Genomic DNA, 13,437 nt, shown 5'->3' with positions numbered 1-13,437 from the left:
ATATATATATATATATATATAGGTATTAATTTTAGTTAATGTAATTAATAATGGGTGCTAGAAGAACCGATATCAGCTAGTAAAACTAATATATAAAGGCTATTATAAGCGAATTAGGGTTAGAACATTTTTTTTTTATTTCACCTCCTACAACCTTCGTATCTAGATCCTTGTTTTCTTTGTTATTTCTTCACACGAAACCCTAATATGTTTACTTCGTTCTTCTTCTTTTATAAGTTAGAATTTAGTAATATTTAGGTTGTGTTAATTACTTTGTTTTACACTAGCCGAGAGTATATAGGAAGTGATTTTGTAGTGAATTTAAATTGTTTTAAATAACTGGTTAACATTAATAAAAAGAACTATACAAGTATTTTGTATGTATCTATGTTTTTTTATGATAAAATTTATAGCTATTATTTTATTTAGTTAGTTATGTGTGTTTGTTTTCGGTTAGTTTGGTGAAAGATATAGACCAAATCATATAAAAATCAACGTAGTCTTTTATTTTTTCAATAAATTAAACATCAATTCATAGAATTTTTTTATGATTTAACTTCAAAATCTTCGATTTTAGTTTAATCAACGTAGTCTTTTATTTTTTCAATAAATTAAACATCAATTCATAGAATTTTTTATGATTTAACTTCAAAATTTTCGATTTTAGTTTGAAATGCAACGAATTGGTTTAGTAGGTAACTTTGCTGATGTGACAAATTTTACTAAAAAAATGATTTAATTTATGATGTGATGTTAGAAAAATTATTTTTGTTTATTAATTTATTTATAAGATACCTTATTTATATTCGTCAAGAAGAACGGTTACAATGGTCTGTTATTAAAAGACCAAATACATCCCGGAAGATTAGCCAACCAAAGAGTCGTTCTCAATCGAGTGCCATATCGGAAAATAAAGGCTCCTCAATGGTTGTTATTCTTAAATAGAACTCCATTAGATGCACCTAGTGACTTAAAAATGCACTCTTTGCCAATTGTCTTATTAAGTTAAAAAATGCACTTTTTGCTACATCATCAATGGTGTTATAACACCAAGTGAGGAAATGAGCAACATGTTGTATCTTGTTATGACACCAACTTTCTTTTCATTTTATAATTTATTTTTTATTTATTTCGATTTTTTTTTAAATTGAGACAAATATTTTTTAAATTAAAAAATAAATAAAACATAATGTTTAAAAATTATAAAAAACAATTAAAAATTTTTAAAGATTAAAATTAACATAAAGACTAAATTACACATAATATCCAAAAACAAAAAAAGAAATAACATCCAAATTCAAAAAAAAAAATACAATGCTATTCGTTATCGTTATTGTTACCATAGAAGATATAATCCGTCAAGTCCTCTTGAAGTTGTCTGTATTTATTTGCGTCCTGAATGTCAACAACGCGATGTAAATAATCAGTTGTTCCTGGTTGAAACTGAACGTGTCTGGGCTCCGTTAGGATATAGTGTGCAATAATTCGCCCTTTATCTTCTATCACCATGTTATGCATTATGATACATGCATACATGATATATCGTAAACTTTCTAAATCCAATGGTCGTTCTGCATGTTCGACTATATGCCACTTCACCTTCAGCACTCCAAAAGCACGTTCCACATCCTTACGTATTCTTTCTTGTCTTCTCTTAAAAAAATTGTCTCGTTCTTCAACCGGGTGACGGAATGCCTTCACGAATGTGGAATACTGAGGATATATTCCATCTGTAAGGTAATACCCATATTTGTATACGTTTCCATTCACCGTGAAAGGAGCATCCGGGGCTTTTCCATTTAAAAGATCGTCGAATATTGGCGACTGATCAAGAAAGTTGACGTCGTTGTTGAAACCCACAACCCCAAAAAATGCATGCCAAATCCATAAATCTTGAGAAGCGACAGCCTCTAACACCAACGAAGGTGATCCGTGATGACCACTTCAATATTGCCCTTTCCATGCTACCGGACAATTTTTTCCATTTCCAGTGTGTGCAATCAATGCTTCCGATCATTCCGGGAAACCCATGGCGTTCTTCATGCGCCGCATACAATTCTTGCAAATCATGCAACGAAAGTTTCCGCAAATACACGTCACCAAAAGTTTCAACAACACCCCTTGACAATGTATACAAACTATCTCTTGCGGTTCTTTCAGACATTCTCATATAGTCGTCCATGGTGTCGGGTGACTCCCCCATAACCATCAAACGAATGGCTGCAACACATTTCTACAACGTTGTAAACCCCCGTCTACCTCTAGCATCATATCTTAATTGAAAAAATTCGTACCTAAACATAAATTAACTACAGTTTAAAAATATATTGCATATGTTGTAAAATTAAAGAAACATGTAGTACATATTTATTTATTTTGTATAAAAATATAGTAAACAAACGATACCGGCTTTCCAAGGCGTTGACGATTCGTAAGAACACATCCCTACTCAAACGAAATCTTCTTTTGAAGTCCTTCGCCCCGTATACACAATTACCGCAGAGTAATTGCGATATAGATGTTCGTGTCCTTCCTCGCGATTTCTGTTTAACATCGCAGGTCTTGCTAGTAGCGGGGCTGAGTCTGGTTGTAGCAGGTCAGTAGTGTAATAATGATACATCATCCTAAAGAAAATATCGTCATCTGAATCATGGGACGAGTCGAAAGGATTCATATTTTTTTTGAAGATAATTGAAAGTATGTAGAGAGGAGAAGAGAAAGTATGAAATTTTTAATAAAATAGGAGGTATTTATAGGATAATAAATTGTTTTTTTTAATAATTTTTTTTTTCAAACCGTTGCACTCAAACGGTCACAATTGATCCGTTTCTTCCCGTCGCCACGCCAAAGAGATCTACCTTCGACGAGTGGCAACGAGCAGGGGGGCGGTGTTCCCCCGTTACGCAGCCGTTGCCTCTAGCCACGTCAGCCGCGTTGGTTCTCGTTTGGCCCATACCGATTACTCTAAATGAATGTGAGTTGTGTATTCATATGGATTTTTAAGGTTAAATGAATAAAAGAGATTACTAAGTTTCACTTTAGATGTTTGACGTTTAGATCAACTCAAACTTCTTCTATACATATAGATAAAATAATAAAATATCATAAAACACATAGCATTTACAGTTACTAAAGTTATTTCATACGGATGAAAATTATAATATTTGTATTGGATTTGTTTTAGATTAATGTGTGAATGTTTATTGTTGTGGTTGATACTGAAGCATGAGTTTTATTTTTGATATAGTTAGATTTTTCTGCAGTTCAGGTAAAATCTGAATTTGTTGTAATTTTGTAATTTATTGGCTTTTATAAATTCTGTCGCATATTCACAAAGTTTTCTTATACTATTTTGTTTCCAATCCGCTACAATCCATTTCTGGTTCTTTACGTGTTGTAAAGTTGGTGAAAAGTAAACTTTGTATTATATTAGCGATATATTTCCGTCGCTGTAATGGATGGTTTTGTCATGGTGTCTAGATTTTTATGTGGCTAACCTGTTTCGATGTGATCAATAACGACGGATATGGCCGTGCTAGCTTCTTGTTTTTTTTTTTTAGATGAAGTTACATATTCCCTAAATTAGTTAAATTAAAAAAACACAAATTAAATACTATCATGAGTAAAAAAATAAAACAGGTTGCTATTTAATTAATATACTTTGCATTGTACAAATTAAACCACGAATGTTGCAATGAATAAAGTCGATAAATTATCCGAACCAAACCAATAATCCTTCATTTCGAATATATAAGGTAGCAACTCTCAAAAACCAACATAATACATGTTAGACGAGGTGTTTGAAACCTGTAACATTTACATTAATTAATGAAAATTGACGCTTGCCTGGTACGTCAAACCTAAGTTCCAGTTAGCCGGGGCGACATTGTTACACACAATGGTCTGTTTGGTTGTGTAGGAGGTGATCTTGAAAGAGAGAGCTTGACCTTTAAGCGTGGCAAATGCTTGGTATGAGGCTCCCCAGTTGTGGCTCATACTGATCCATGCAGTCTTGGTCCCTTTAACCCACATCTGGCCAATATCACCAGCACCACCAACGTTCATCACATACGTCAACAGCCAGTAACCATTTCCTTGGAAAGAGAACCTGATACCCCCTGCCCGACTACATGGTACCCTACAACAACAACAAACAAATTAAGACCTTCATTGTATCTGTATATAGAAGGTATCAACATGCAATGTATTGATGATTTGTGGAATACAATATATATACCTGCGGTATTGGACAGGGACAATGCCTGCCTTCCATTGTGCGATCTTCATGAAGGCGGGCTTAGCCATGTCGAAATGAGTTCTTGGGGGGTTACACCATCCACCAGCGTTAGAGTCTTTGGACCAGTTGGGTGGGCAGAGGTTTGTTGCTGTGATCGTAGCAACACCTTTGGAACACCATGGAGATTGGACACACTTAATCTGATAACACTGCCCACATGCATATCCATCTGTAAAGATTGTAGAGCTCAATGCTGCTGTATCAGTTCCATACCCGTTGGTCACAATGTTTCCATATCCACAAGCACCCCCTATACAAAATTTCAACAAAAAAAAACAATCAACATTTGCACCTTCAAATTGTAAAAACTTTTGGATTCAGACACACCAGATGAGGGCCCACGTAATCAGTGGGCCCTTGTAGGTGCATTTATCTTTCACCAAAATACATGCGTAGGCAAACTCGTACCCATGGTTGAAGCCGCAGACTCGTCCCCATAAAACGTAGCGTGGGCGAGGGTCCAAGGGCTCGGTGTATAAACAACTGGTGCAGTACGCGGAACTGGTGTTGTACGTGGAACTCGTGAAGTATATGTAGCTGCGGTTACAGAATCCAAAGTGGATAAGATTATCATGATGCTCGCAACAAAGACACATAATCCCCATAGTGGATGAACCGGAGCCATTGTGTTCTGTTTCTTGACTCGGGCTGATCCAAAAGCAATGTGAACAGGTGTTGATGAATTTCGGATTCGATATCGAGAGGGATTTATAGGGTGTCAGGTTATTAGAAAGACCAACTTTGTGACCCTCACGAATAAACGATTTGTTTACGTTTTCTTTGTAACATGTAGCCACTAACTTGGGGGTTTGAAGCTTTGTAGAATAAGTTGACAACGTGCTAGCAGGTTTTATGTTATTAAGATTATCGTCAACAGACTTTTTCATAATATAATGTTATTGAGTAATTACGGGTCAACAAGATATATCAGCCATCATACATAAATCCATTAGTTTAAGTAATTATACAGACAAAACTTCAAAAATGGTCCTTGTGGTTTTACGAAATCTAAAGTGTGGTCCTTAATTTAAAAAAAATTTACGGATGGTCCCTGTGGGTTCAAAACTTTTAATGTTTAGTTCTTCCGGCTCACTCCGTTACCATTTAGCCGTTAACTCATTTATCAATATTATATTGCAAGGGCAGTTTTGTCATTTCACTTGTAACCTTCACTCTTTAATATGAAATGATTATCTATTGTTTGTACGTCAACTCCACAACCCGTCCCTCTCCCAAGAACATATCCAGTTACAGTTGTAATCATCGCACCATTTCCATCTGAGAAGCAAGAACAAAAATTAGGATTTAGGGTTTAAGTAGAAGGAATCACAATGGTGCTGTCAATATGGTGTTTTTGAGAAAAATTCGCAACAGTGCAGGACTTGGGAAAAAGATACGGTAGGATACTACAAAAATCTTGTTTATTTTCATTGATTGTGTTCACGTAGAGAAATCATTGACTTTACCTTTTTTTTTGTTTGCAGAAGGATATGTAGGGATGTCAAAAAGTCCCGTGGGGGCCCCGTCCCGTTTGGGGGAAATTTCTAAAAGAAATCGGGGGCGGGGACGGGGGCGGGGGCAAGGTTAACCCCCGTTATAATTTCGGGGGCGGGGGCGGGGGTAGACAATCCCGTCCCGAAACCCCCATGGGGACCCCGTTAATAAATTACACATATATTTACATATATTAATTATATAAATATAATAAACAATAACATGATTTTGAACTTCCAAAATTCATCAAAAAAACATGTTTTTAAGTTGTAGGTATAATGTTTTTAAGATGTCATAACTTTTTTATTTTTAACATTTAAAATTCTGTTATAAATAGTTATTTGTTACCTAAAAATAGTTTCTTTTAGCCTAAATTACAACTTCTTTTAGCCCAAAAAAACGCAGCCCAAAATTAATCGGGGGCGGGGGAACGGGGGTGGGGGCGGGGGTAATGAAGGGGATTCGGGGGCGGGGGCGGGGGTAGGAAGGTTGACATTTCGGGGGCGGGGGCGGGGAATGCACTCCCCGTCCCGTTTTCCCCCGTTGACATCCCTAAGGATATGACAACTATTTCACGTTGAAGGTACACTACAATGGTATCTTCACCAAAGCACCTGGAAGGAAATACATTGATGGTATTGTAGCATATGTAGATGATGTTGACACTGATTTATTTTCAGTTCATGAGCTTGATGACATGGTTCGAGAACTAGGGTACAAAACTGAGCAAACCCTTTACTACCATTTCTGTATCCCTGAATACCCTTTAGACTATGGCTTGATGTGTTTAGGTAATGACCAAGATGTACTTAAAATGGTATCGCATGTCCCTAAACATAGACTTATAAGGGTGTATATTGAAAATGGTCAGACTAGGGTACTTAGTTATTATAAGTCTCCTTCTAAAGTTGTTATTGAAGAGTTGGAGCTTGATAGTGTGTCATCTGAAATAAATAGAAAGAAACCTTCTAGGAGAGAAGCAGGATCATGTAGCCGAAAGCTTGATTTAAACCAGTCTGTGAACCCTTTTTTTGAGCAGTAACAAGTATTAGATGTTGATGAAGGGCATGATTACTCAAAGAGTATTCTACCATATATAAGGTCACAGGTTTACGAACAAAGTGATGTCATTCATGCGGTCAATCATGGAATTGAAACCCAAGAATAAGTGGTCAATCATGAAACTGAAACTCAAGAGGAAGTCGTTAATCATGAAATTGAAACTCAAGAAGAAGTGATGAATCATGAAGTTGAAACAGAAGAACTAGTGGGAACTTACCATGTAGAGGAACCAAGTTGGCTAGCTGATGATGGAGTCCATAATGCAACAATTGATGAGTTTGAACCATTTTTAGAGGATTATTCAGTTTATGCTGACTATGATGCTGAGGATAATGTCCAAACTTCATGTGAACATCAACCAGAAGTAGATTATCTAAAGGGTATGTTAAGTGATGATAGTGGAGAGGCTTTCTATTATGAGAGTGGATATGGTTTTGAGGGTAGTGGAGATGATTATGATGATAGTGAATATAATGTGGATGAATCTAACATACATTTTGATGTTGATGTAGACATGATTGAATTCCATAATGTTGTTTATGTAGATGAATATGGAATCTTAATCAATCATTCAACAGATGAAGGGAATGACATGATTGATAATGATTTGGAAGTTATTGCTACTGATGATTGTTAGTTTGTAGGATTTCATGAAGAGAATGCTTAAGGAGTTAAGTAAGTCAAGTAGATGCTCACATGGAGAGGTTAATGTAAAACCATTTATGGTGGGCTAGGTCTTCAAAACCAAACGTGATGTTAAAAACTTCATGGATACACATGCTGTAGAAATAAGGTCTCTATACTTAGCAAAAAATGACAAAATCAGGATTAGGGTGAAATCTAAAGGTGTTGTAAGTCAGTCATCTAAAGTAGTTGATAGTGGTGGGCCCTCAACTAGAAGTAGGGCAAAGTGCAAGGGTAAATATGTAATTGCCAATAAATGAACATGTCCTTAGGCAATCCAAATCTCGAGGGCTAACGAAAATCAGGATTGGTTGGTGAAAACAGTTCAAGATAAACATAAATGTTTGCAAACAAGGGCAGTTAAAGCTTGAACATAAATGTAATGATAAATGTTAATCTTGTTTGTTGTTGTACTATATGTGTAATTGTCTTCTCTTAATATGTGTTATACAGGTAGGGCATACACTGATTGTTTGTTGAATAATCTTTGTGAGGTATTTAATTCTAAGATAGATGAGGGTAGGGATAAACGTATTATCACTTGATTAAAGTATATTAGAGAGTATTTCTGAAGAGCTTGTGTGTGGTGCAAAAGGAAATAGACAAGTTTGAAGGACTGCTAACCCCAACAACAACTACAGTGTTTGACAAGATTAAGACTGATGCAACTAAGTTTGTGGCAAAATATAATAGGGCAAGAAAGTACCAAGTGTCAAGCACATGGCAAGATTAATATGTGGTAAAATTGAATGAGAAAAGTTTCAGTTGTAGGTTTTGGGAGATTATAGGTTTTCCATGTAGACATGTTGTTTGTGCTATATGGGACAAAATTGAAAATGGAGAAAATGCCCCACATGTTGATGAATGGGTCCATCCTTGCTAGGCTATCGACATGGAAAGCCATGTATTTCAACAAAATTGATCCATTGAATGGACGCTCAATGTGGCCTAAAAGTGACTACCCATTCACTTTAAATCCACCAAAACATAAAACACAGGTTTGTATTTCAATTAGGCCTAATATGTAGTTTAAATGTGAACATGGAATTGATTCATTTTTAACTATAATATATCAATATGTCTAGGTTGGGAGGCCTAAGAAGAAGAGAAGGAGGGGTGTTGATGAGCTTAACAACCAAGCAGGTAAATTGAGCCGGAAGTATCTGACAAGCACTTGTTCAAAGTGTCATAACAAGGGGCATAATTCCAAAACATGTAAAGGGAAGGGAGGTAGTGGTGAAGTTGGGGACTGAAAACTATGTTTAGTAGTTATTAGGATGTTTGTGTTGTAGGTCTTTTGAAACTTAAGTCATGTTTGTTTGTTTGAAATTGTAATGTATGTATGGGTTAAGAACTTAAATCATGTTTACTTGTTTTGAACTTAGTAGGATGGTTGTGTTAAGACCTTTACAACTTGGTATGTAATGGTATGTATACACATTTTTGCAATGAATTAATCTGTTTTGTGTACTACCCTTCAACGATTCACTTACAACAATGTACATTTCAATTGTACATCAAAATCATCCAAAAGATGCATTTACAATACACTTAACAATTGCAAATGAAAAACATTCAAGAAATCCAACATTCAACTATAACAAAGTACATTCCATTACCATTTCATAATATTGATTTACTATAACTAAAGTTCATTACAATTCTATTACATTGATCTGATACATAAACCAAAATACAACAACAACAATTCCAAAACCCCCATACATAAACTGAAAGCAAAAACCCCATATTCGATTAAAATCCCAAAACCCCTACACCGGTTACAAACCAAAAACCCAACTTCCATTACCATCCAAAATTTCACAAGATACTTACTGATTAAAATAAAACCAAAAAAGAACACCCATGAACAAAACAACATCAGCTGGTAGTTCCACAGTTCTGCACTCGCAATAGCAACCATCTCTTCCAATCGATTTATTGATCTTATCAAACGTGGAATCACCACCAATTCCCTAACACACATAGGAGGGCCAAACCATTGAAGGAACCCACATCTTGTACATTTCCAAAATTGCCTTCCAAGGTTACGATATGTCCATGAAGTGATCTCCATTGCTTCATTCCCACATTTTCAAGTCATTATATTGTAAAGGGTGCAATGGTCAATCAACAGTGGAAGGGAGAAGAGAGATGATGATCGCAGATAAAGGGTTTGCACAAACATCGGGCATGCAATCTTTCTTTTAAAGAGTGAAGGTTACAAGTGAAATGACAAAATTTCCCCTGTAATATAATATTGAAAAATGAGCTAACGACTAAATGGTAACGAAGTGAGCCAGAAGGACTAAACATTAAAAGTTTTTGAAACCACAGGGACCATCCGTGAGGTTTTCTAAAATTAGGGACTAAACTTCAGATTTCATGAAACCACAATGACCATTTTTGAAGTTTTATCAATTATATATGGACTGGTTCTATATTATATCCGAAGGAAAAGATATGGTTCAAATGATCCACACTATTTATTGCATAAGACACATGCGAATAACATTATGCTCTGTGCTTAATCTAATAAAAACGTAAACTTAATCGACGTCCCAAGCCAATAGGTCTCGCAGCTGATAAGGAAGATGTAAATCACAATGTCCCTAGAGCAAGTAATTTAATGACCAAAGGCGAGAAAAGTAACCATTTAATTAGTAGTTATAGATAATGTTAAACTTATCTCTTTTAATCAGGGCATTTCATTTATAATGGCTTCTAAGTTGTAACTCCTTGTTTAGCTTCTTACTAGTGTTTTGTGTTTATTCAACTTGTCGTCATTCTAAAAGTGTAAAGAAATTTAATATCCTCCTATATTTTCTTTATATATACCCTTTTACCCATCTTAAATTAAAAATGGAGCATTTAAGATGCATAGGATGATATGTAGGAAAAAATGTAGGAGGATATTTAATTTCTCAAAAAAGTAATTTGATGTCCAAGCTTGAATATAAGTGTTCACAATATTCCAAAAGTCATTAAGCATTAGCTGGTGGGTCCATTAGGTGCAAGGTACTTGTAGGTTTAGATGAAACTAGTCAACTTAGTAGTACAAACTCGATGTCTTTCATGGCTAAGGAAGTGGAAAAAATGATGGAGTTACACAACGACATTGGATATTATCTTGAGGGTTCTTCTCATGCGCTCAGATCAATGCTTGAAGGTGAAGGTGTTCAATGTGTTTATCATGCTTATCTGTTAACATCAGAGGTGTTGAAGGTTTGGGTGAGAGAGTTAAAAATTCTTCATGGTATTAACATCCTTTGCATATAAGAGACTCAACTTCAAGATGTAAAGGCTATTCATGAGGAGTTTTTCTGGGATAACTCTGATTACAAGTTTGTTGGTGTAGAGTCGTATGGAAGATCCGAAGGCTTATGTAGTGTTTGGAATTATATTCTTCTTTTTGGTTATTGGAGTGGGATACAAGGTGTTACAAACATTCTCAATATTTATGCCCATGTTGATGACATTGCTAGAATGACTTTATAGTTGCATCAAAAATATGTTATTGATTTGTGGGATGGTTGTTGGTTATTGTTGGGTGACTTCATCGAAGTCAAAAACAAATTTGAGAGGCTTTCCAATCGTGGGTGTGAGGTTTCTATTGAATAATTTAATTCTTTTATTCTACATGCTAAGCTCTTCGAGTTTAGATTAGGAGGATGAAAACTTACTTGGACGAGTGAAGACGGAGTTACTTAAGTAAACTGTATCGTTTCCTTGCATGTAGTACATTTATAAGCAATTGGGGTATGGCATTAGCTACAATTCGTCCTAGAAGATTCTCGAATCACTACCCTATCATAATTGTTAACGGGTGTTTTGACTTTGGGCCGAGCCCGTTTAGATTCTTTAATTCTTGGTTGATGGTTGATGGGCTTGATGATATTGTTAAAAAGGTGTGGGTTCAATCATCTCTTTCAGGGACGACTGATTGTAGGCTTGCCAAAAAGTGCATTGTTGTCATGAATGAACTAAAGAGATGGAGAGCTATGGAGAGATGATAGGAGGATAAGAGAGCCGGAAGAATAGAAGCAGTTAATGATGAAGATTGATAAGCTTGAAATCGAAGATGAAGACAAACCTTTGTTGTCACCTAAGAAGGAGAATAGGCAATTATGAAAACAAAGAGTGTTGGCTATTGACTTGTATCACATGATGGGTCTCAAAAAGAAGGCTTGAATGAATGGGAGGTGCATGGGGACTAAAACTCTACATTTGTCACGGGATCGGTAACAACAACAAATGAAATAAATTGTATTCACGGGCTATCTATTGATGGGTTATGGGTGTGTGATCCTGAAAAAATTTTCTAATGCAATTTGAGATTTCTTTTATGTTAAGTTTAATGAGCCTATGAGCAATCGACCTAAAATCATGAGCAGAAGGTTTAAAAAGATTTTGTGTGAAGATAGGGTTGCCATTACCGAGTCTTTTACTGAGACTGAGATCAAGGAAGCGGTTTGGTGTTGTGGGAGTGAGAAGGTGTCGCGTCTAGACGGATTTACTTTTACGTTCTTGAAGAATTATTGGGAGTTGATAAAATTGGTTGTTTTTATGTTTGTGAAAGACTTTAAGAGCTCGGGGGTATTGGCTAAAGGATACAATTCTTCCTTTATCTCTCTTATTCCCAAGGTTAGAGTTCCTCTTTATTTAAAAGACTATATATCCATTAACCTTGTGGGTTGCTTATATAAGGTGTTATTGAAAGTGCTTGCTAATCGTTTGAAGAAGGTGTTGAACAAAATCATTAGTCATGAGAAAACAACTTATGTTGGTGGGAGAAGCATCCTTGACGATCCACTTTCTTAATGAAATTTTTGATTGAACCAGAAAAGTGAAGAAAAAAGCTTTCATTTTTAAAGTTGATTTTGTTAAGGCGTTTGACTTGTTAAGTTGGGAGTTCTTGGATGACTATGGATCAAATGAATTTTGGGTGGAAGTAGAGAAGATGGATTAGGGGTTGTCTCTCCTCTAGTAGAGCTTCCATGCTAGTCAATGGCTAACCAACGAAATAATTTGATATTAGACGGGGTGTGAGACAAGGAGATCCATTGTCGCCTTCTCTCTTTACTATAGCTATGGAGGGTCTTTACGTCTTCATGGAGGAGACTATATATCTTCACTATTTTTATTGGCTTTCTCTCCCAAAAAATGACATCTCTATTCACACCTTATATACACCGATGATGTGACTTTCTTTGGTGATTGGTCAGAGATTAAGTTTGTTTATTTGAATAGAATTCTTCATTGGCTTTTTATTGCCTCAGGGGTGAAGCGGAATTTGCATGAGTGTAAAGTGTATGGTGTTGGTTTCGATGATGAGGAGGTGAATATATTCACCAAGATTTTAATATGTAAGTGTGATTCTTTTCCGTTCAAATATCTTGGTCTTCCGGTGGGATCTAATATGAAACTTTCTAAGAATTAGAGCCCGGTTGTTGAGAAGTTTAAGAACAAACTATCCAAATGGAATTCGAAGACTCTTTCATTGGCAGGGCACCTAACTCTTGTGAATTCGGTGCTCAAGAGCTTGCCTCTATATTGTTTTTCTTTTTTAGAGCACCTAAAAAGGTTATTAGCTTGATTGATTCCATTAAAAGGCGATTCTTATAGGGTGGTAATGAGAACATTAGGCAAATAAATTGGGTTGCTTGGGATGTTGTGATCAAACAAAAAAATGAGTGTGTAACACCCGTTTTCTAGAATATATCAACTGAGGACTTGGAGGGATCAAGTTAAGGTTTTGGGAAAGCCAAGTTCCATAACGTGGAGATTGAGGAACATGACGTGGCATGTCCATTATAGGAACACACGTTTTGGATGGCTGCCACGATGTGGGAAAATGAAGGCCACTGTGTGGTAGCTGATGCAACCCAAGCCCATGATTT

General features: G+C 35.9%; 2 protein-coding genes across 2 annotated transcripts; both read right to left on the bottom strand.

Moving 5' to 3' along the window:
* Positions 1–1,317: 1,317 nt before the first annotated feature.
* LOC145059518 (uncharacterized) lies at positions 1,318–2,182 on the bottom strand. Its single transcript, XM_079007363.1, has 2 exons — positions 1,969–2,182; positions 1,318–1,910 (listed from the first exon to the last, which is right to left on the bottom strand). The coding sequence occupies exons 1-2, from the start codon at positions 2,180–2,182 to the stop codon at positions 1,318–1,320; spliced, it is 807 nt and encodes a 268-aa protein (XP_078863489.1).
* A 1,441-nt stretch (positions 2,183–3,623) lies between these two features.
* LOC145058962 (expansin-A7-like) lies at positions 3,624–4,995 on the bottom strand. Its single transcript, XM_079006837.1, has 3 exons — positions 4,706–4,995; positions 4,238–4,547; positions 3,624–4,138 (listed from the first exon to the last, which is right to left on the bottom strand). Exons 1-3 carry the CDS (start codon positions 4,920–4,922, stop codon positions 3,826–3,828), a joined length of 840 nt encoding a protein of 279 aa, XP_078862963.1. The 5' UTR covers positions 4,923–4,995; the 3' UTR covers positions 3,624–3,825.
* Positions 4,996–13,437: the final 8,442 nt, after the last annotated feature.

The sequence above is a fragment of the Lactuca serriola genome, chromosome 6, assembly GCF_051521515.1.
Source record: "Lactuca serriola cultivar US96UC23 chromosome 6, Lser_US96UC23_V15, whole genome shotgun sequence".
NCBI lineage: Eukaryota > Viridiplantae > Streptophyta > Magnoliopsida > Asterales > Asteraceae > Lactuca > Lactuca serriola.
This window is presented reverse-complemented; position numbering and strand designations above follow the sequence as displayed.